The 23,600-nt window shown below is 41.6% G+C and overlaps 1 protein-coding gene across 2 annotated transcripts in view; it reads right to left on the bottom strand.

The window, feature by feature from the left end:
• elmo1 (engulfment and cell motility 1 (ced-12 homolog, C. elegans)) overlaps nt 1-23,600 on the bottom strand; it is a 206,427-nt gene that overhangs the window by 12,431 nt on the left and 170,396 nt on the right. For both annotated transcript variants that reach the window (XM_063069851.1, XM_063069852.1), the window contains 5 exons: nt 14,262-14,425; nt 10,729-10,841; nt 8,391-8,498; nt 6,460-6,542; nt 460-537 (listed from right to left, as the gene is read on the bottom strand). In XM_063069851.1, the coding sequence (XP_062925921.1) occupies nt 460-537; nt 6,460-6,542; nt 8,391-8,498; nt 10,729-10,841; nt 14,262-14,425 (546 nt within the window). The remainder of the gene's footprint in view (nt 1-459; nt 538-6,459; nt 6,543-8,390; nt 8,499-10,728; nt 10,842-14,261; nt 14,426-23,600) is intronic.

The raw sequence follows: 23,600 nt of genomic DNA, 5'->3' as shown, positions 1-23,600 counted from the left end.
AGAAAAGCCTGCAAAAGCTGGAGTTCTATTTTACTATTCATGTGGCATTTGTCATGCTGAATTATATTTACATTAGATGTCACACGTACAACAGCTCCAGCATTTTCAGTATTTACTTTAACTTAATCTGTTCATTATTTCATTGTTCTTTCAGTCTGCAGCAGAGCAACAGCACAAGCACCTGACACAATTCTACAATTAAATGGAGCTGGTCTCATTTCTGCAGATTTTTTAACAATATGAAGGGAAAATACCAAACAGATCAATTATGACTTCATTTAAACTGATGGGATCGAGGCAGTTCCTTGTTCCAAAATACTTGTGATACTTTTTATTTAAACCATGAAGCAAATTACTAACAGATACATTCTCAAAGCTTGTCAGTTTGCATATCAAGTACAAAATTGCTCAGAAGGCAGTTTAAAAATAGCATGAAGGGAGGGGAGAAGTCACATTTACCTCATGCTTGTCAGGGGCGATGAAGTTCAATGAGTCATCAGGGTCATACAGGATCGAGAAGGCGAGCTCCAACACCTCCTGTGGGGAACCAGAACAATGTGAACAGGCAGTCAAACAGAGAGGAGGCCATCCCCACTAATGACAGGTCGCATCCAAACCACGTGCATTTCACAAACTTTATTTTGAGGATCAAATTCAACAACAGTGGCTCCATTTTAAAAGAAATTTTAAAGGAGTAAAGTGCTCCATATATGCTTCATGAAAGCTTTACCTAATAATTCACATGATAGAGATAAGGGAAGAAAGGAACTTGTTAAGGAACTTGTTTAAGGAGTGTCTGAAGAGAGAACAACAGGGTCAAAGGTTCATTTATTATCAAAGTATACAACTCTGATATTCGTCTTCTCCAGACAGAAATGAAACAAAGAAAACCACGGGAGCCATTCAAAGCCCCCTCCCCACCCCCCGCACAAAAAAAATCTCATGAATGGCAACACGATCATCAACAACACCCCCCCTCATTCCACTCAAAAAAATCTAGCAAATCGCACCAAATGGCAGCAAGAACTCCCTCCCTCACACAAAAAAACTAACAGATCACACCAAACGGCAACTTGAAGCAGCATGGAGGAGGGAATGAGCAGATTTAGTGGATTATTGGGAAGAAAATTAAATATCAGCCCTGGTGCAGGTTACTTTCTGAGGCTAAGTGCAGGTAAAATGAAGAATAAACAAAATGCTTCTTGTTTTTTTTTTGGAAATGATAATCAAGGCAATTGAAACCTTCTACAATCCAGAATTTGCATTGAAAGGTACACACACACACACACACACACACACACAGGATATGCGTGCTCCAATCTGTAATTCACCCTCTGAAAATTCACTTTTAAAAAACTTTGTTTAAAATTTGCGCCTTGCACTTCTGTCAGTGATAAATTTCTTTTCCAATGCAGTCAGCTTCTCAAATGATTTTGCCAAAAACAAGACAGGGACCAATGTTTGGAAATAAGAGTCTGAAACATATTTGAATTTAGCAATGCAAAGTTTTTAATAATGAATATCCATTTTTTATTATAAAAGTATGTGCCTTTGGTGTGTGTGTTTGGGGGAGTTGTAGAGAAGAGGACTGGAGAGATACAAGTAATGTCAATCCACAGTTCCAAAATTAGACTTTTATGACTGGGGAGATCAGTCAGCAGTAATTAGGACTTAATTTTAGTATGCTGTTAAAGTCTCCGTTAGATGTCAATCAATCAACATGCTTTAATACTTTCATCAGCTTACATGTGTTAACTGCTGAAGTTCATGTCGAATTACTGATTCTGTCTCGAGTTCAAGTGATGAATGCTTACTCGCCCAGTCCAACGCTTTCAGTTTCCAGGTGTTCCACGGTTCAAGAACAGCTATTTCCCTTCAACCATTTAGTTCTTGGAAAAAACCCTAATTACTAGAGTTTAGCAACACTAAGAGTACTCTGATCACTTTGCACTAAAATGGATTGTTCTAGTTGTGTTCTTTCTTGTAAAAAATTGTGTTTATGGTTTATTTATGAATGCTGGTTATATGATGCCGCGTACTTGCGACACTGCTGCAAGTTAACTTTCCATTACACCTGTGAATACCTAAACTTGCGCATTTGACTATAAACATGACTTGGACGTGGGCTTCCCCTTATGCCCCCAGACAATCCTTCCTTCTCCATGCCCCTTTTTCGATATAGGTAGCAAATCCTCTAATCAAATTTCTTCATACAAAGAATCTTCAAAGTGACTGGCTTCAAGTTTCTGCTTAGAAGTGACTAACTCAAGTAACTGGTAACCGGGGAGTTGATCTGAAGTAAAGCTTTGAGAAGCAGAACAAGCTCGCTTTTTACCTGTGCTTTCCATCACTTGTGGTCGGAGAGGAACTTTTCATTGTCAGAGAGCAGCGATCCATTCTACGGCCCCCTGACTCTCAGTGTGTCCCTTGCAGCAGCTGTGCAGGACCACTGGGGTACAGTTATCACATCAGCATTACACTGAATATTCTGCTACTGCCCTCCTGACTCTATCGCTAATGCTTTGAGCACTGCATCTTGCAGCTCAGCAGAACTCGACAGGCTGCACAATGGGTCCTGTTTACCCATCACCTCCCCAACTTTGGCCTCATAACAGACAACGATTCCTGTCCTCTCACTGTTTCTGATTCGCCCCGGTGTTTTGTCTTACGTGGACAGATGAAAATGACCAGTTTGGAGGCGGCGGGGGCGGGGGGAATAAAACAGTTCACCTTGGAGTATTGTGACAACACAAACTCCACTCAAAACCCATGACAAGTGACTGAGAAAAAACAAATTCTACAAAAACGGTGTCTAAACCAGTCAGGGTTTCACACTGACAAAATGCCTCAACCCATCATTGCAACCATTTCCACTTCCTCCCACACCAACTGGTGAGTCTCTGGAGTTCTCTACACCAAACGGTTGTGAAGGCAGGATCATTGTGGCATTTCAAGAGGTAATGGAGGTCTTGATGGGGGCTATCGCTCTTGCTTAGGTGGTGGTGGTGGGGGGGTCAGGTAGGTGCTTCCCCTGGGGTGAGTGGGGGGGGGTAGGGGAGGTTGATGCTTTTGTTACTGCTTCTGCGGCGGGTGGGGAGAGTGGGAGGTTTCAGGGCTTCCTTCATTCTATGGGGACCCTTGTTTCGTGGATGACTGTGAAGTGTACAACTTTCAGGTTGTATACAGTATACATTCGCTGATATTAAATGAAACCAAAAACGTTTTTACGAGATCAGGGAATTGAGGGCGATGTGTAACTGGCACACAAGAGTTGAGGCCTGGGGCACATTGACCACAATCATATTAAAGGATGAGCAAACTTGAGGGGCTGAATGGTCTATCCCAGATGCTATTTTCTTCTGTTTGAATGTTGTTCTGTATCACCTCCCCTCAAGACTTCTACTACCCCTCATTTTAACTTCAGGGCAACAGGTTTCCCTTGTTACAACTCTATTTAAATACCTCTCCTTACCCATCCTTGGCAAGGCCTGCCTTCACTGCCCAAGCTGATCCAGTCCTACACTGATATGTTAAGAACAAACAAGAGAAGATCTGCAGATGCTGGAAATCCAAGCATTCAGTCCCGCTGAAGGGTCTCGGCCCGAAACATCAACTGTACTCTTTTCCATAGATTCTGCCTGGCCTGCTGAGTTCCTCCAGCATTTTGCGTCTGATATGTTAAGAAAGTGAATAAGCAAGGATGCCCATTTTGTTCCCGAGAGAACATCAGCAAAGCAGTTAGGTTTTTACAACTATATGACATCTTCACAGAATTACACAAGCCAGCCATTCAGAATCAGAATGAGGTTTAATATCACTGGCATAGATCGTAAGATTTGTTGTTTTGAGGCAGCAGTATATTGCAGCACAATAAAAAATGTAAATTACATTAAATATATATTTATTAAAAAGCTAAAGTAGTGCAAAAAGAAAAAAAAAGTTCATGGATTCAATGTCCATCGGAAATCAGCATTTCACAAGGACAATGCAGCTAGATTGCAATTCTCACCCCATAACTGCTTTCTCTGTGCTAAATCATTTTCATCACGCTGTCCTTTCCAGATGGCAACTGATTGCTGCATAAATAAGGTATTTCTTATGTCACCCATGTGATTTGCTTCTCTTACTGTTCCCAGAATTATTTTTCCTCTAAATTTCAAACTGCTACGGTGGGATTTGAGCTCTCTCTCTCTCTCTCTCTCTATCTTTAGTGCTTAAGTGACTGGATTACTGACTGCCACAGTGTTAGGCTACCCAGCTCTATTCTCACTGTATGCAGAATATATATTGGTTTCCAACTGCTGTAAAGTCCCTTTGTGCTTTCAGTATTCGGGAGACATTATTTTCCGAGCTATGCCTCTTCATGTGCATTCTCCTCTCATTCAGTGTTTTCATTCCAATCGTTTGTCTGCACTCAGCGTGACAGCACAATTCGCTCTAGGATTCATCACCTCTGGTGTAAAAAAAATCATAGTAGCTTTCACACTGAATCAAGCCAATTTCTGAGCAGAATTAACAACTTGGGAGCTGTAAAGAAAGGGCCCATGTGAGAGAAAATGACAGCAGCTAAGACCCCCCACACAGGACTCGATCTGGATTATTGGATCACTATATCCTGCAACACCTGCTGCCAACTAAAGGATTAATTAAAATGATGGGAAAAGGCTAAGGAAGCAAACGCAGAGGGCGGGTTTAATAATGTTCTTTTGTCACTAGTGCCAAATATGCCATTTTCTCCTTTGTTTGAAACGAGAGATGTGCAGCCTCAATATTTAACATTAACCCAAGTAACCGATCATGAGGGAGTTAAGATCAAAGGCATTGACAATTTCATACAAAGCTGAAATCAGTACAGAGGGATAGGAATCCTCCATTGACCAACAAACTGGCTGAGGTAGTTTGTCTCCCACCTTGGAATACCCCCCACCCCGTTTTAGCAAAGGGCACATTCTTTAGCTGAGAGACCAACCCTCAGTGAGGCCCAATAATGGTATGGAGAGGCCATTAGATACACACATGAAATTTCAAGAAACGGAGGGACCACATAGAAGCAAAGGGGATTTAGTTTAATTTGGCACTGTTTCGGGCAGATTTTGTGGGGTCAAGGCCAGTTCCAGTGCTGGACTTTCTAACTATGCAAGTCCATTGTAAGCAAGGGGCAGGCTGTGCCCTAGAAAGGCATTGAAGAGCAGAAAAGCCCCAGGTATGAAAATATCAGAAACATCCAAAACACAGGTAGCATAGAAAAATGAAAACACTATTTTTTAAATTAACATTTTTAGAAATACAATTAAGTGAATAGCTAACATTGAAATTAACATTATTAAATCAAATAGAAAGGAAACCAAACTCTACATATAATTCTCCCTATGGTCCTTACGTCTCATGGATTTCAATAGGCTTCCAGGCCTAAGCTGATAACTCCCAGGAGATTCGAGAAAGTTTGTGTTGCTTGGTTAGGAGTCTATTAGCATAATGTAGGGCGGATTTGAATATATCTGCTGGTTTTTAAAAAAAGGTGTGGACTTTTGTTGGATAGGGTGCGGAATTAGTTTGCACCTAACCCTGTGGGTTCCCCGTTGGTAATTTAAGAATTTCCTCCATGCCAATCTGTTGAAAACTGCTCCCAGATCACCTGTTGGGAAGCATAGTTGGTCAATGCTGGTGCAAATCTGCTCACAATTGACGGATAACATTAACCAGCAAATGTTAACCGTGTCCATTGAGATTCAATTCCTCATTCTCCATTCACGCATGGCCTTTAGGTGGTGAGATGTGAACCACAGGATGCCTTTTAAATACACAGAAAATATGCTTTGCTCTCATGGGTTCAGAAACGAGCACATAACCAGGTTTAGTGGAGTACTGAAGAATCACTGTCAAAAGTTAAACCTGGACCCTGTTGGGTGAACATAGAAGATCTTCAGTTTTAAGATTTTCAACTGAAATAGCTTCAATAACCTTGGTAGTGGATATCTCCACATTTACTGGACAGATGACCCTAGTTGTTGTCACTTTTGTTTGTGGAGCTTTGCAATGTAGAACCTGACTACCAGGACTGCAATACTGAAGATATTTGCATTTAAGTCTGCTCCATTCTCTACATAATACTCATAAGAGTAGGAACCTAAATATGCACACTGAGCCAAACAGTAAGTTCCAGCTTCTTTTCTCAAAAACCTTGAACTCCCATAAGCTTTAAAAGGTTAAATCATTTCGGGTCCTGAATAAGAACATTTAGGCATTTGAAGATTAGAAACCAAGTTGCAAAATACAGTGATCATCAGCGTTCCCTGTCCATTCAATCTATTTTACACTTTGTGTGTTTGAAAACATATTTAGACACGTTCCTGTTTGTAGTACTGTTGTACATGCTCCTAGGTTAATTCACAGCATCTGGATTTATAAAATTATCTTTATGCATACAAAATATTTTAGGAGGGCAAAGTGAACTATTACCTTATTTTGTTTAAGAGCACCTTTTTCCTTCATATGTGGACAATCCTTTCCTGTCACAATAGCTTTAATATCAGCCACGGGAACTGTGGAGAAACAAGAAGCTGCTAAGAAATAAATCCTGCATTTGATACAAAGAACTGTATGTAATATTCATGGTAGAGGTCTTTCCAACCAGCGCATCAGTGATCCATAGGTCACACTTTTCAAATTGATTCATCCTATCAGTATCATGACACCGCACTGAGATTAAGTGATTATCTAGTTTGTTTAAATAAAATCGTACCAAAAGGCAAAATCCAGCACAGATTCTGGTGAGGGGGAGAGAGATACAAAGAACACCAGCGGAGATAAAACAGATCTTAAGTGCTGCAGAAAGGAATAATGAAATCTGCAAGGAATATCGAAATCAAAACATACACAGGCTGCAATTACATCAGGAAAAAAAACGTGTACGGTCAGCAGCCCCTAACACGGGTGATGATGGTGGTGCAATGGAAATGGAAACCGCGTTGAATTACTTTGCATCAAGTGAGAAAGCGATCCCAAATATTCCAAGAAAATTAAAATTGAATCTGAAGCAGTGAGGAGCCAAAGCGATGACAAGCATCAATGAAGGAAACATCTGAACAAATCTCTAGGTTCAGATATTTGATTTGGTGTTTCATAGAGAATATTGCTGATGTGCATATTATAATTTCTCACAAACTTAAGATTTGCCACCCTTGCTTCTCTACGAAAGCTAAGAGAGAAATGGAAAACTGGGAATTATGGACAAGTTAACCTGCTGTCAGGTCTGATCAGAAAGAATCTGCACAGATTTGCAAAGGGTGGAAGTCATCTAACAAACTAGATTTTAATTTTTTGAAAAGGCAACTTAAGTAATGGACTTCCAAAAAGTAGTTAATTAAGTCCCTTGTAAGAAATTCTTAGCTGAAAACGAAGCTTGTAGGAGAAATTGAGCTAGTTAGGAAATTAACTGGGTGGTAACAGACAGACGGAGCAAGAATAATGGATGCATATTTGAATTGGCAGTTTGTGACTAACTGTATCTTGCTAGGTTCTGTGATGAGGTGGCAACTATATATATATATATATCATTCTTATTAATAACTTCCAGTTCTCTAAGTCGCTAACAACACAATAAATAAAAGCTATTTTAAACATTTTATAAAATGAAAGGAATTAAAGTTAAGCAACGGACAAAATGGTGGTAAATAGGTTTCAATGCAGACAAACACAAGATCAACCAATTTGATCCTGATAAGGCTAAAGCAGTACAATTTAAATAGAGAAAGGATTTCTAAAAGTCCTTGGAGTTTTACATGCACAGATGATAAAATTCTTATGGACAGAGAGTAATAAAGCCAGTCAAATACTGTTCTGCTGATGGGTTTAGATCACAACCACAGAACACTTTGGTTAACCCACAGCAGGATCAGTACACAGCCTTGGAGGAGAGCAGAATGATAATTAGAAAATTTGAAGGGAGGGGTGGTCTGTTACTTGAAGATATACTTATTGGGAAGTTTGGGAGTTGATTCTATCAAGAGTTCAAGGGAAGCTGATACAGCAGTCAGTAAAAACTTGATCTGAGATTTTAATTTGTAAATGCAGACTACTAAAGGCATCTAAAAATATTGATGTATTTATGGAGTATAAAATGATGTCTAGAATATTTCAAAGTAATGCACTTTCTAATTTGCATGTAAGCACATTTCTAGCCTTTGCTGATCAAAAGCTCAAAGTAGAACAGTGCACTCCATTTTTGGATTGCCAGACTAAAGTTACACAGCAACATAATGCAGCTCGGGCGTAATAAATGTACATTCCGGCTTTCATTGCCTGAGAATGATATCTGTAGTCATCATGAGCACTGAAAAGCATATAAGTTGCAAAGTACTTTATGCCATTCGGTTAATGATGTCACCTACGCTTGTCCTGCAAAGATTCGTACGGCACCTCCCCCTGTGGGCTTTCTTCCAGGTCACCATAGTGCAGGACCTTGTGGTTTGGTGAAAGCCGACAGTACCAGAATTTATCTGCAAAAAAAAAAAAAAAAAGTTCACTTATATTACTGACATTAAAATTCTGAGGAAACACTCAACATTTTGATTTAATACAAGAATAGAAAATATTAGAAATACTTTGCAGGTCAGGCAACATCTGTGGGAAGAGAAACAGTCAACATTTCAGGTTGAGGCTCTTCCTTCAGAACTGATCCAACACTTCAGTCCAGTCAAAACATCATGGCTGAGGCAGAAACAAGAGAACCATTTCCAAAGCTGATTGGCTGTTCCAGCTGCTTCTGCAAGGACGGTCAATGAGGAGGTTCACGTCACCGTGCTACATTGCAATTAATGTACAATCAGCAGGAGGTAGTCACTGCAAAGCACTCATAGACTAATACCACCCACGCCGACTCTATCCCACCTATGGGTCATCATGTAAGGATGCCTTCCTGCTGTTAAGAACTTAAGACTTCTACCTTTGCTTCACAAATTTACATATTGTCCTTTTAACCTCATTAGACTGCTCCAATTTTTAGAACATTGCCAGAGAATTGGATAATTTAATTGTTGATGATGAACCAGGATTTATTGTCTTCTATTGTTAGGATCAGAAGAATGGTAAAGGTCTAGTGATTGCAAAGAAAGGAGCTTACTGTTCCTGATTTAGTTGGAAGAGATACATTTCTGAAAAGTGCTTTCAAGCACTGGTAACCCGAATTAACATCAGCGAGATTTGTACTGTGCATGTAGACTGTGTCTTCCCTACCACACGGCAATCAACTTTCTAAGGTCTACAGCACACTGTGTAATTGCATGACTTTTCATTTATCATATCATTGACTGATCTCAGAGCCTGGGTGACGTGATGTCAGTTGGAAACAGTTTCGCATATCAAACTCAATTACATTCAAAGACACTGAAGGCTATCTAATACGAAGCAATGTTTCTATCACATAGTAGGATCTTCTCCAAATCTCGACTTTAACCCTCCACTGCAAGGAAGTGTGCCTAACCAAGATCAAAAAATCCATTCCTTTTCTGTGATTCCTCATCTTTCTCATTCATCTAATGGTCCAACTACTAAACTGTTGTCACTTGAATGAGCTTCCTCTTACCTTACTGTATAATATGTTGGCCAAAGAATCATTTTCCTTCCACTGTTACTGCATTCATCTACTGAACGTCCATAAAGCTCTCAGCTTGCTTCCTTCCTACTTCTCATTCACGTGCTGCCCCTCAGTAACACCACCCGTAGAGTTGATATCAATAACAGCCTGCTCAGCTACACTGCAACTTTTCTCCATCCCTCTCTCTTGACAGACCACCCGCTCATTGTCTTGGTTTGGAAAAGAAAAAATTTCATCCAACTATAGATTAGGAAGACTAAACCCATTATTTTGGCTCCTGCTTAAACTCTGTTTTCTAGTTATTCTACTCGATTTTCTGGCCAGTACTTCATGCCCATTCACAGCCTCAGTTTATTATTTGGCTCAAGGCTAACTTCACCGCCTCTTCAGCACTAAGTTTGCCTACTTGCACTTTCAAGCAAAAAAACTCACCCATCTCCTACTGTGCTTAAACTTGACTGCTCGATGTAGCTCTCACTAAATTAAGGCATTCCAGTTTCGCTTCCTGCCTTGCATTTGCCATGAACTTTAGCTCAGCCAAAAGCCTAATTCTGTATTTAAAGCCACCTTCACCAATTTAACCCCCAGATCTTTGTTAGCTGCTGGCCCTGCAAAGCCTCCATTTTCATGCCCACAATCAACTCCAGCCACAGTCTACACCCCGTATCTCTGTCCCTTCCTCTGTTCTCACAACCCCATCAGTGGCAGAATGTGTTGACCCAACATTAGCCTCATCTGCCAACTCAGAACCACAGAACTGCGTTGGAAGCAGATCATCCTTAAACACCAACGAACAGCCTTGGAAAACAACATTAGCTGCCAAACTTAACGGCTGTCAGGTGAAAATCCTGCCATATGCAACTTAGTTTCATGGTGGCAGGAGCACCTAACTGAAGATTAGCAGATGCTCAGAGCTCGAAGGAATGGGCAATGTCAACACTGCTAACGTCACGGAGATTGACAACACACAACTCACTGTATAGTACGACAGCAAGTTATAAACATTATAGATGAATAAGGATTTAAATTTATTGCAAATAGATATACTCAAAACCTGTTTTATGGCAAAATTGATTTGACTGTCCATTCACAGCACTGAAATGTTCACCAGGGTGCCTGGAGAGTTGATGTACCTTGTCGTCGGCGACTACTGATCTTCCTGAAGCAGGTGCCTTCGCACAGTCGGTTCAGCCGCTGCTGCTTCACCAACTCAAGGATCTCAGGCTGAATCTTCTCCCTAAGTTCGCTGCAGACAGGAAGACAAACCGTCATCAGCCGAGACCTACACCCTGCTCAGGAAGCATCTTGGAAAGGAGGCAGAGGTAGAGAGTGAAGTGGTGGGAGTGTACGCAAGGACACAGAGCAGGAAAGGGACGACCACGTGGGGCGGATACGAAAGGCAGGTGGGGAAGGGTAATGTGCTTGAGATGAGTGGGAGGAGGATGAGCAGTAGGATGCAGGGGTCAGGCAAATGCATGGGTGTGTGGTGGAGGGTGGGGGTGAGAAGGATGCTGTCAGTATATTAGTGAGCACAGTGGCAGTGAGGTGAGGCGGGAAGTGCACAGTACACAAACAGGGTCTGACAGTCAGGTATGGCCGTAGACCTATTAGGAAGGACAGGGATGGGGCAGCTGATGTAGTAAGCGAAGTGCTTCTGGGTGGATGACAGAATGTTTATCGCAATATGATGTTCTGCACCTTCAAGAGGACCACAACCCTCATCGTTAGGTTTGGAGGCTTGTGTGCCTCAATGATCTGGAGGGCTACGTTGGTTGGAGTCAGGGCTTTATGCTTTGGCTCTTGGTAGGGTCACCCATGCCAACAGTTCAGAGGCCAGACTAAGAGTGGTCCACTGGTCCTCCAGCGGCAATTAACCTAATAACCCACCATTTTAGGGATGTGGGACGAAACTGGAGCACCCAAAGGAAACCTACAAGGTTACAGGGAGAATAAGCAAGTACCACACAGACAGCACCTAGAGTCAGGACTGAACCCGGGTCTCGGGCGCAGTGAGGCAGGGGTTTACTAGCTGTGCCACTCTGCCATAGAGCATTGGGTAAGTATTGGATACTGTGTTGGGAAAATGTCACAAAATGTCGGGGAGAAATAAAACAAATTAAGGCGTTTGTACATCAAACAGGAGAATGTTTGGTTGATGATACGTTTGATGGGTAGGATATATTTGTCCTGGTTAGTTTTCCTCGGGATGATGAAGGATTAAAACCAGAAATAAAACTCTAACTTGTTAAAGAATCTCCACAAATTTTCTGTCCATTCTACTTAATATATCAATGAAATTTGGAAATCTCCTTTACAATAAGTCCAACTGACAGCTTCATATCTGCTTCAGGTATAAAACCTCTGTATGTTAATTTAAGAATCAAGTCAGTCTCTACTGCACACGATGTCCCTGATTTAGGATTAACCATAATAGAACCACAGTCTTAAATTAAATAAGTAATTTAATTATTTTACACTAAATTCCCTTATATACAGGGAACACATAAGTTTCCCTCCTACTCTTTCTAATAAAAGCTAAAAATAAAACGGAAGAATGTGGAGACCTTGAATAAGCACCAAGTCCCACAGCACCAAACCATTCAAACTGCTGATCAAACAGAGATCTTGTTATTTCTTTTGAGACCTTGTTCAGTGAGACCCTTACTAAACACAGTTTCCCTTTTCATGCTGACAAAGTGATCGGAGACCAGGAGTATAGATTTACAGCGATGCAATATAAATCATAACGATTTTATGCAATAAATTAGGAAATTGATCACATACTAAAGTACCTGCAAACAAAAGTTTGTGCAGAAAGAGATTTCACTGAGCTGGCAAATCTATTTTAAATTATGTTTACAGTGACTTTCATCTCTCTTTTTAAACTTTTCCCTGTTGGGTATTCACTCCGTGACAAGCCAACGCCGTGGAAGTTTAGAACTCGCATGTAGCGTGCTAGAAATGCAATTTCCCAACAAACATGTCATGAAGTTGTCAACATTTAGGGCAAACACAGGCACATGAATCTAATTAACCCACTGTGCAACTTACCTGAAAGCTGAGAGCCTGAAACTAGGAAGTGATGGCTCTGAGGTGTTAGCATTTGGAGGCAGTACTTACTAGAATGTGGGGCAGACTACTGCGCATTGGTCAGAGTCATACAGAAAGAAGTTCCTAGGCCCACTGACTCCCCGCCGACTATCAAGCACACTGATCCTACGTTAACACACACAAACACAATGCTGGAGGAACTCAGCGGGTCAGGCAGCATCAATGGAGGAAAATGAACAGTTGATATTTCAGGGCAAGACCCTTCAGCAGAACTCTGAGGGGTCTCAGCCCAAAATATCAACACTTCATTTTCCTCCACTGATGCTGCCTGACCCACTGAATCCTCCATTTTGTGTGATGGCCCAGATTTTCTGCATCTGGAGTTTCACATCTCTCTAATCCTACACTAATCTAATTTCTATTTCTCCCCGTCTTTCATCCATATCTTATAAATGGTGATAATAGTTGAGTCATAATTGGCCTCATACTAGCTGACACATGATTGGCAGTTGGAGGGGGGAAAGGAGGAAGGTAAGGGATGGGAGAGGAAAATTATTAACCATATTTATTATTCCTTATCACGTGCAGTGAGTTTTCACATTAATAAATGGGGAAGAGGTGAGAGGCCGTGCATGTTCAAACAACCTGTAACATATGCTTGGGTGAAATTCGGGCAGTTAGATTTTGTGTTTGACCTCATTTCCGGGAAAGACCAGAATTTATTATCTGCCTTAAGTGCTTGAACTGAGGAGACACAGTCACCAACATTGCCTTAGGTCTAGAGTCTCGTAAATGCCAGATGGGCAAGGATGGCAGACCCCCTTCCCAGAGGGATATTAGTGAACTGTACTGGCCTTTACAACGCTCCAGTGATTTTCTTGTCATTACTACTGACACTAATTTTCCTTTTGAAAAAGTGGTCTGCTCCCTTTAAACTGCCCAGATGTCACAGTGAGAATCACACATGCCTCTCCACATCAATAACCCAGACTTCCAGATATGATATCACAAAGTTAGTAACTTCGTAAGCTATTAATCCTATTTTTAGAATGAGGATGATATATCCCTGTGCATCGAACTGCATATCTGAAGTGTCACCTTCAGGGAGGAGGAGAAAATTAGGCACAAAGAGAATTATTATTAATACAATCTGCTCTTTATGATAATCATATGAATTAAACACATTTTGTCGTGTTTTCTCTAAGTGACAGCAATGAGAATACATCACAGAGCTTCTGAAACCAATTATTTTTTTAATCCATATCCAGTCTGTATCTGAATTCTATTGACGTCAAAACCCTTGACAATCTTTTAAAAAATCTATTGATTATAATCATGAAAATATCAAATTATCTCCAAAAAAATGTTGACGTGCAGGAGGCAGAACTCCAAATTTCCACAAGCCTTTTGAGTTGTTCCCTCTAAAGAGACCAGCTCTAATTTTCAGACTGTACTCTCTGGTTTTTAATATCTCATTGCCAATGGATAAAATGTTTCTGCCTTCCTTTATCATGTCAGGAACTTCAATTAGATCACACACCTCAAATGAATAGAATAAAAATCGAATCTACACAAAATCTCCCACTTGGATGTGCGAGAGCTGTTGGGTGCTTACAGGATTGGGCGAGATTGGAAGTCCTCCTGGTTCATCCTCTCCGACTGTCGGATTTTCAAGATCTCTGTGTAACTCAGGTTCTGCAACTTGCCCTTGAACTGGTCGAGAGAATTAGGCTTGCTGGTCAGTGCTCTCATTATCTGCTCTTTTACAACTTGCATTACCTGAAGTAAAAGAGGGAAAAAATTAAAAACCTTCTGCAGTGTAACAAGCTGGGCTACAGTTGAATCCCCTTCCACTCAGTACCAGTCCCCCTGTTGAATAGTTTGCTGGCTTGAAGACTCCAATGAAACATCCATTATTCCAAAGTTACAGGAACTCGAGCTGCTCTATTTACAGTTTAGGTGACTTCAGTCTACAAAATAGATTCTGGACTCATAGAAGTGTAGTACAAGGGCGTGCACGGAACATTGTTAGCACTTGTGCATTCTGAGATCACTTTCATATTAGTTTCGTTCTTGCCATGGGTCAACATGTCAAAATATTGAAAGGCTGAAATCGAGTGGATGTGGAGAAGAAGATTCCTATAATGGGGGAGCCTAGAACCAAAGGGCACAGCTTCAGAATACAAAGTTGTCCCTTTAGAACAGAGATGAAGAGGAATTTCTTAGCCAGAGGGTGGTGAATCTGTGGAATTCATTGCCATAGACGGCCGTGAAAGAAAACTCATTGGATATATTTAAGGAACACACACAAAATGCTCGAGGAACTCAGCAGCCATGCTGAAGGGTCTCGGCCTGAAACGTCAACTATTTACTCTTTTCCATAGAAACTGCCTGGCCTGCTGAGTTCCTCCAGCATTTTGTGTGTGTGTGGCTTGGATTTCCAGCATCTGCAGGTTTTGTCTTGTTTGTGATTGGATATATTTAAGGTGGCATTTGATAAATTTTTGATGAGTAAGCACGTCAAAGGTTGCAGGGAGAAGACAGAAGAATGGGTTGAGAGGGATGAGAAATCAGCCACGATGGAATAGTGGAGCAAACTCAACAGGTTGAATCACCTAATCCTGCCCCTACGTCTTACGGTCTTAAAATGGTGCCTTTTCCTAATTATTTTCAGCTATTTCCAAACAAGGTCTCAATAACTCTAGTAGGTTGTACTTTTATATCTATTATTTAAGATGCAAAAACTAGAATGCTTGCTTGTATACTTGTTCAATACATTGATGTCAATGTACTTTGATGATGCATTTTACACAATTACATTGACTAACCATCTCCAACACTCTCGTCACCAGGTATCAGTAATCAGCAGTACTGGTTAGGACTTCAGGAAGATCTTCCTGCTCTCCTTTGATTCATACCATGGGATCTCTTACACCCAAAAGGCACAAGGGTCAACAGGATTACTGTGGTACGGGCAACTTGCAATTCTGCTTTGAAGTTATGGAGGGGAATATAATACACAATCCTCTGAAAGGGCAACCAACTCAGCTCCAGTTCACCCTTCTCCCTCTTGAACAATTTCGTTGGTTCAAGGTGCTACTCAAGTGCCAGTGATGACACGCAGAGCCAAATCTCTTCTAAGGGATTATTGGATTATATTCAAGCAAGAAAATTACGAAATGGCTGACTCTTCATCAAACAGGCAACAGCAAGCACCAACAGCAAACACTTAAACCCAAGCTTTTTTGCTGTTTGCACAACTTTGGATGACAACGCTTTAGATATTTATCTATTTAAGATGGTAGGAAGTCCACAGTGCGTGGTTTTTATATGGAGTGTGCCATGTTATTGAGACTCTTTGCAAACCAGGTCTGTTACAAAGGCTCCAGTAATTCTAGAAAGGACACTTCCTTATGGAACAGTTAAAAATGAAGTGATGGATTATCCAATCCCAAGTAATGCCTCAAATCATCTAAACAAGCAACACATTCATTTCCTCTTACTCTGCAATTTCAGCCTTAACCTGTGCCCTCTGAAAGCTTCGTTCGTGTTCCAAACGTCCAGACTCATCAAGGGACTTTTGCAAATGATAGCCGGCTTTGCAAATGCAGTGTGCAGTGAAAAACGGAGACAGAAGTGCAGCCCGAGTTGAGGGTGTTCTCATGCAACAGAGAGTGTACTTCTGACCTCCATGGTCTGGAAGCATCAGCTTCCTCAAACATCTTAACTTGAAAATGAGTCCTGAGGACTGCAGCATTTTTAGTTGCTAAGCAGTAGAACACAGCACTTTCCCTCAGCCAGCTGCAGCATCTCATGTATTCCATAAAGCACACACTATGACAAATACTACAAACTGTAGCAGATAAAGGGAATACTGCCTGGCAGGGGACAGCAACTATCGGCAGGGGAGCGGGGAGGTGAAGGGAAATGGACAGTTCATTTCCCTCTATAGACGCTGCCTAACTTGCTAAGTTCCTCTTTGTGTGTTGCTCCAGATTTCAGCATCTACAGTCTCTTGTCTCCTGGGTTAGGAGACCAGCTATCACAATCTAATTTATGAAATTGATTACAGATTAAAGTGGGGTGGAGATGGCAGCTCTTGTTCAAGTTTTCCATAAGAAGCCCGCAAAATGTCCTCAGCTCAAAAGAGAGATTGTACCCAGCTTGTGCATCACTATAAAGTTTGCTGAAGCAAAATTAATATACGATTCTTCTCTAATCTGTCAGAATACGAGATTACCAAAAGAAAAGAAAATGCACCAAAAACCTTCTCAAAGCATCCAAGAAAAAATATAACAGCTTCTTTGATTGGAATCCCTGGCCTATGATTACATAAAGTGGAGAAGGAGCATCGAACGCGGTCACAGAACAGTTCATTTCCCTCCACAGATGCAGTCTGATCCATTGACTTCCTCCTACATTTTATGTGTTGCTCCTAACAGGGACACTCTCATGCTAAAATAGCATTCCTTTTAACTGCTATGGTTCCCAGTATTTGCTTTTGCTTGCCTGTGCTGTGTGCTCTATGGAGATTTTGCGGCTGACTAGGGACGTTCCAGGTTTTGGTGCTTAGCAACTAAAAGATACAATGCTCAGGACATGTTTTCAAAGGAAAATGTCTTAGGAAGCTGGCACTCTCAGACCATGGAGATCAAATGTATTTGCTGATGCATGAGAATTCGCTCAGCTCATACTTCACATTGTCTCCACCAAGAAACTCTAATATGTTTGACTGGAGCACAAAAATAGTGGAATGCCATCTCCTTGGATCAGTCTGTGGATCCTAGACTAATTTGATCAGCCATCTCAGATCCGTAGTAGAAGCAGGTTTTCCATAATCCTAGAGAAAAGATGCCCGGAAGATGCAATTTTTAGAATTAAGAATTTCAGAAATACTTTAACTTAAGAAGCAGTGGTAAAAGAGAACAGCACATACGCAGGAAAAGATTTCTGTGAGAGGGTCTTCTGCAACCAGACATATTAGTGAACACATCACTGCACAGGAAGTGGAATTTATTGTTATTTAATTTAAAATTATTTCTCAAGTGGAAAAAAGGCAGTCAAGTTTCATTATCAAATTGAAATGCCTGTCTTATTGTTCCCAACGCTGGGTTATCAAGGGATTTGATTCTGATCACTACATCAGTCAAAGTACTTCTGTGCAGTCTTCTTCCTTATCTTTCCTGAGGCAATGTGATGTGTATTTGAGCTCTCTGGATCAACCATCAGTCTCCTGTCCAATCCAGCAGTAACAGTACACATAAATCATTCGTAAACAAAGGCCTCATTGCTCTTTGCACATGATAAGCAATTTTCTTTGTTCCAATCCTTCTTAGCATCCATTTAAAATAGCATAGATAGCACAGAGTCATAAATACTGCAAACACGTTGTCTCCTTATGATCACTTTCATTATCCTCCGTAGTTGTGGTCAGATGAAGAATTACAATAGCACCACAAACTACAACACGAAATGTTTCAGGACGTAGATCGAACATGTAAAATCAAAACAATCCCTTCTTATTTAGAATCACTGTTAAATTATACCTTTGAGTCACAAATCTGCAATTAGTTACAAGAAACATCTATGATTCTTGGGGATACCTGATCTTCATTATAAGAACATTAGAGGTCGGCTGAGAGACAGCGAGGGCTTAAAGGCTGATTTACACTTGTGCATCAAATGTACGCCGCTCGTACCCTACACTGTACTCTACGCCGTACTCTACGCCAACCCTATGCCGTAGCCTAACGCATACCTCTCCCAAAACGTAACTATGTGTCACAGCGTCACAGACCGCAACAACTGTGATTGGTCCGCTTGGTAGCATCACATTTCCTCCTAAACACTGCAATAGCTTCCCATTGGGCGACTGAAGGGCAGGGAATGAACTCTGGCTGCAATGCTTTCCATAAAGCTTTTACAGATCTCTGAAATTATGGAGGACCCTGTGCTTGACACCAGTTTGTAGCTAGCTGCTACAGGCTGTTGACTTCCACCTGAAGCTAAAACTCGAATGGTGATTGCCAGTCTCTGAGTATACTGTGCGTACACTGATACGAAATAAATGGTTGGAGACGATGAACCAAATCGTCAAATCTACCTGCCGACATTTGAAAATATTTGAAATACATTTCTTCGTCCATGTCTCTCAGTGGCCGGACAAGCACAGAAAATTCACCCTCCTTCAGTTTCAGTCGCCATTGTTTGAAGTTTGAGTTTCTTCGTGTTGAGTTTCAACATGAAGAAACTCAACACAGTGGCATAGAAACCCCACCGCCAACTAGCGTTTTGCCGGTGAATTGCAGAGTGACGCAGACACACCAACGCACAAATATAAATGCTCACAATGGTGTAGCCCACTTGTGTTGGCTACAGCGTAAACAAGTACGCACAAGTGTAAATCAGCCTTAAGTGTCACAGGGCCTGTGAGCTCCTTTGTTGAACTGACATCTTGTTAAGTGTACTAAGGATGTTTCTTGTTCAATCCTACAGATGGTTACAGAAGATAGAGGGTACAAAAATCAGAAGATGTATCTATAGATTTTATACATTAGACAATCAATTGCCCATTTCGAATCTCATAATAAGGAAATGTTCAGCAGCCTGTGCTCTTCATTCTAATGTTACTCTCACATCCTGGAAAGCTGCAAAACCAACCTCACACAAAATAAGGCAGATACACATGGCGTCACAACCAGGTCTTGAAGAGTCTGGCAGTGGTGATCGAGACCAAGAGGATAGCAATGGATTCCTTGCCCCCTAGAACAATCTGACACCACCAGCATTCGTCCAGGAAGAAGAGAAAGGAACAACTAATCTTCCTTCTCAGCCAGAAAGAGGACAGATGAACATGGCTCGTGACTGGAACATGCTGGTGGATATCAATAAGTAACTCACCTTTCCACTGGAAATTGCTACCACCAACCTTAGGCCAGACTTGGCTCTCATCGCAGATCGTCTACATCGTGGAACTCACAGCCCCATGGAAGGATTCAGTGGCTGCAGCATATGAGCACAAGAGGCTATGCTGTGCAGGTCCAGCATCTGAAGCTCAGCGACGGGGTTGGAAAACCGAAGTCTGTCCGGTAGAAGTGGGTTGTAGGGAATTTATAGCCACATCCACCATCAAATTGCTGAAGGAGCTCGGGATCCATGGTCAGACTCTACAGCAAACCATCAGAGGCAGCGGAAAGAAGCAGTCACTGGGTTTGGATCAAGCGAAAGTACCTCTCCTGGGTTCCAAGATAGCATCAAAAGAGTGGGAAGACACAGTGGAGGGGGGTGACTCTGGGACACCAGAAGTCATCGTTGAGCCCTCCGAAGACATAGTGGACTAATCGAGAAAGAAGAGTGCCCACATGAAAACCCCTGCGTGTCAGCCCTGTGCCACTCCCAAAATCAAGGCAGTCTCAAGCAAATGCTCATGACCCATTGGTACGAGGGATATTAACATCTTACCCTGTGTTTTTTTGATTTTGTAGACTTTTCCCCTTCTTTAGTTAAACATATCCCTTGAAATCTACTTTGATGAGGATCTTTCGTTACCTGTTCTAATGTCACCAGGTGTGTCCCAGTGTCAGACCCTCTATAATGCTCAACTATATGGCAGTGGTTAAGGTTTGGTATAAATGCAAATTACTACTGTTGTTAAGATTTTAGTTCTCTGCTTCCTTAAATGAAAGAACTATGGGTTTGGGTATACAAAACTTGTTCTCTGCTTCTTATGAATACGGTATCATTTGGCCTGACTTTGCACAGGCCCATGCTACACTAGTACAGCCCGCGTGACCAATTAACCTACTCACCCGTATGACATTGGAACGTAGGAGAAAGCTGGCGCACCCTGGGGAAATCCACACGGTTATGGGGAGAACGTGCAAACTCCTTACAGGCAGAGGATGGAGCTCACCCCACACTGTTGGCGCTATAAAGTGCTACGCTATTGTGCCACCCCAAGCTGAGATACATTTATTTGGCTGGGAAAATGAAAGTCAGCAGGCTTCGTTCTATGTAGTAGAAGAACGTGCAATGCAAAGGCAAATTCACTCTGGGGATAATGGGTCATGCAGAACGCCAAAAATACTGAATGGACCGGGGACACTGACTAAGTGCCTGGTTAAATGACCGAAATCAAGAAGTATCTTTAAAAAGTGAGAAAGGATTGTTGGAAGAGGTTTCTGGAGACTTGGGCCCAGATAGCAAGCAGGTGGAATGGCCATCAACACTGAAGGAATTAAACTCCAGAATGCATGAGTGCCCACACTTGGAGCAGGACAGGAACTTGGGGGATTGTAGGGCTGTCAGAGAGCAAGGGAGGGTTTTTTTTTAAATTGAGGTGCTGCTAGACTGATTACTGAGCACTGGCAAGATCAGAGAGCAGTGCCTTTTAGAGTCGGGATGCAGTCAGCAGATCTCAGAGTGAGTTTACCTCTATAATATTTGAAAGATGAGCGCTGATACTGGATGACAATGTATCTCCCATTTGTCAAGTGTCTGTAGCAACACCCATGCCAACCTATAAAAGTACCACTATATGAAGCATCCCTTGCACTGCTGAATTTTTTAACTCTAAGGAAACGTGGGCTTCAACAGTTTATAAGCATGAGAAATTCTAGAGATGCTGGAAACCCAGAGCAACACACACAAAAAGCCAGAGGAACTCAGCAGACAGGCAGCATCTACAGAAATGAATAAATATTCAATGTTTCAGGCTGAGACCCTTCTTCAGGACTGGAAAGGAAGGGGGAAGACGACAGAACAAAAGGGTTACATGTCAATGAAATGCCTGGCTTTCATATTTCTGATGTACTTGTGCGTTGAAATGATCTGTATGGATAGAATGCAAAAGAAAGTTTTTCACTGTATCTCAATACTAAAAGAATTAACCATTCTATTAAATACCATCATAAAAATGGTGACGGGTGCATATGCAGTGGGTTATTGCAGCAAGTGACTGACTAACCCTGTTCCTTCAAGGAGGTGACATTCACACTGGGCGCTTGAGCTAACTTGCTTGGCATATGTCAATGTCTGAATGAAAAGCATTAATTGGTCTTGCCTGAAACATCCACTCTTTATTCACTTCCACAGATGTTGCCTGACCTGCTGAGTTCCTCCAGCATTTTGTGTGCGCGCGCGTGTGCTGCTCCGGATTTCCAGCAACCGCAGAATCTCGTGTTATTAATGGTCCGTTAACTACACAGCAGAGAACGAGACCAGGAAGCCCCTTTGATCAAGCTGTCATCTGCGTGCAATTGATGCAACATGAAGAGCACTGGCTGGCAGTTGTATCGTTCCGCAATTCTAAGCAGCTGCCTAGCGTGTTTGACCACATGCTATCACTCTGAGATGGTTTCCACGCAGAGGGCCACTGGAAGAAAAAAATAGCACCTGGGGAAAACTCAATAGTTTCAGGATGCCAACAACCAAAGTAGCTGATAGCTGAGTGAACCCTCCGACCCAGAAAACATCAGTTTCAATTTTTGCTCAAGAACCTTGAGCACAAAATTTACACTCCAATGGAGGATGGATGGAATGCCATACTGTCTGAAATGTCAGCTTCTAGATGAGCTGTTAAACTAAAGATCACATGCCACAATTTTAAAGGAGAGAGAAGCTACTGCCGGTGTCTGAGCTAATTTTACCTCTTCACCCATCAATACAGATTATCTGGTCATGACTAACCCTGCTGCTTGCGGGACCCTTGCTGTGCACAAATTTTCTGCTGCGTTCCCGACATGACAACCAGGGCTACGTTTCAGAGGTAATTCTCTGAAGTATGTTGTGATGTGAAAGGCTCCGATGCAAATGAGTCTGTCTTCAATCACTGCCACTGGAGATGGGGTGCACCAGCTGCTTTGACCCTTACCTCAAACTGGGGTGGGGGAGGGCATTTGGATTCAATTGACATTTTCCTATTCTGCCATTTGCGCAGGTTTGTGAAAGCTGCCAAGTCCCTTGACAACATTGATATAGTAACATTGCAGAAACGGAGTTTGATCCAATTTGAAAGCAAAATTAGAATTTTTATTGTAAAGAGAGACAGAAAATCACATTTATAATGGGTGCTGTAGGCAGTGAATGTTAGGGAAAATCTGGGCTACATTATGTTTGTTAATGTACAATTTAAATTTTACATTGCTTATATTTTCAAATGTTAACACATCCTGCATAACTAATTTAGTTCTGTTGATGGCTTTCTACATACAAACACCAAGCACTACTAAGGCATTGAAAAGCTTTCTTTTCATGTGTGAACGTTATTAATAGGATTGGCAAGATTATCAAGCAAAATGAAACATTACAGATAGCCTTTTGTCTGCATTAAATTGCCAAAGGAACGATGTCACAGGCACATCGGTGGCTCAGGAGAGATTTAGTGAGAGAGAGATTGAGAGAGATTTAGTGAGAGAGAGAGAGAGAGAGATTTAGTGAGAGAGAGATTGAGAGAGATTTAGTGAGAGACTGAGATTGAGAGAGATTTAGTGAGAGAGAGAGAGAGAGAGAGGGAGAGAGAGAGAGAGAGAGAGAGAGATTCAGAGATTTAGTAAGAGAGAGATTGAGAGAGATTTAGTGAGAGACTGAGATTGAGAGAGATTTAGTGAGAGAGAGAGAGAGAGAGGGAGAGAGAGAGAGAGAGAGAGAGATTCAGAGATTTAGTAAGAGAGAGATTGAGAGAGATTTAGTGAGAGACTGAGATTGAGAGACATTTAGTGAGAGAGAGAGAGAGAGAGAGAGGGAGAGAGAGAGAGAGAGATTCAGAGATTTAGTAAGAGAGAGATTGAGAGAGATTTAGTAAGAGAGACTGAGATTGAGAGAGATTTAGTGAGAGAGAGAGAGAGAGAGGGAGAGAGAGAGAGAGAGAGAGAGAGATTCAGAGATTTAGTGAGAGAGCAATTCAGAGAGATTTAGAGCTAGGTTTAGTGAGAGTGAGATTGAGAGAGAGCCAGCA

The sequence above is a fragment of the Mobula hypostoma genome, chromosome 17 (genome assembly GCF_963921235.1).
Source record: "Mobula hypostoma chromosome 17, sMobHyp1.1, whole genome shotgun sequence".
In the NCBI taxonomy this organism is placed as follows: Eukaryota; Metazoa; Chordata; class Chondrichthyes; order Myliobatiformes; family Myliobatidae; genus Mobula; species Mobula hypostoma.
Note: the sequence above shows the minus strand (reverse complement) of the source record. Positions and strands in the feature narration are given on the sequence as shown.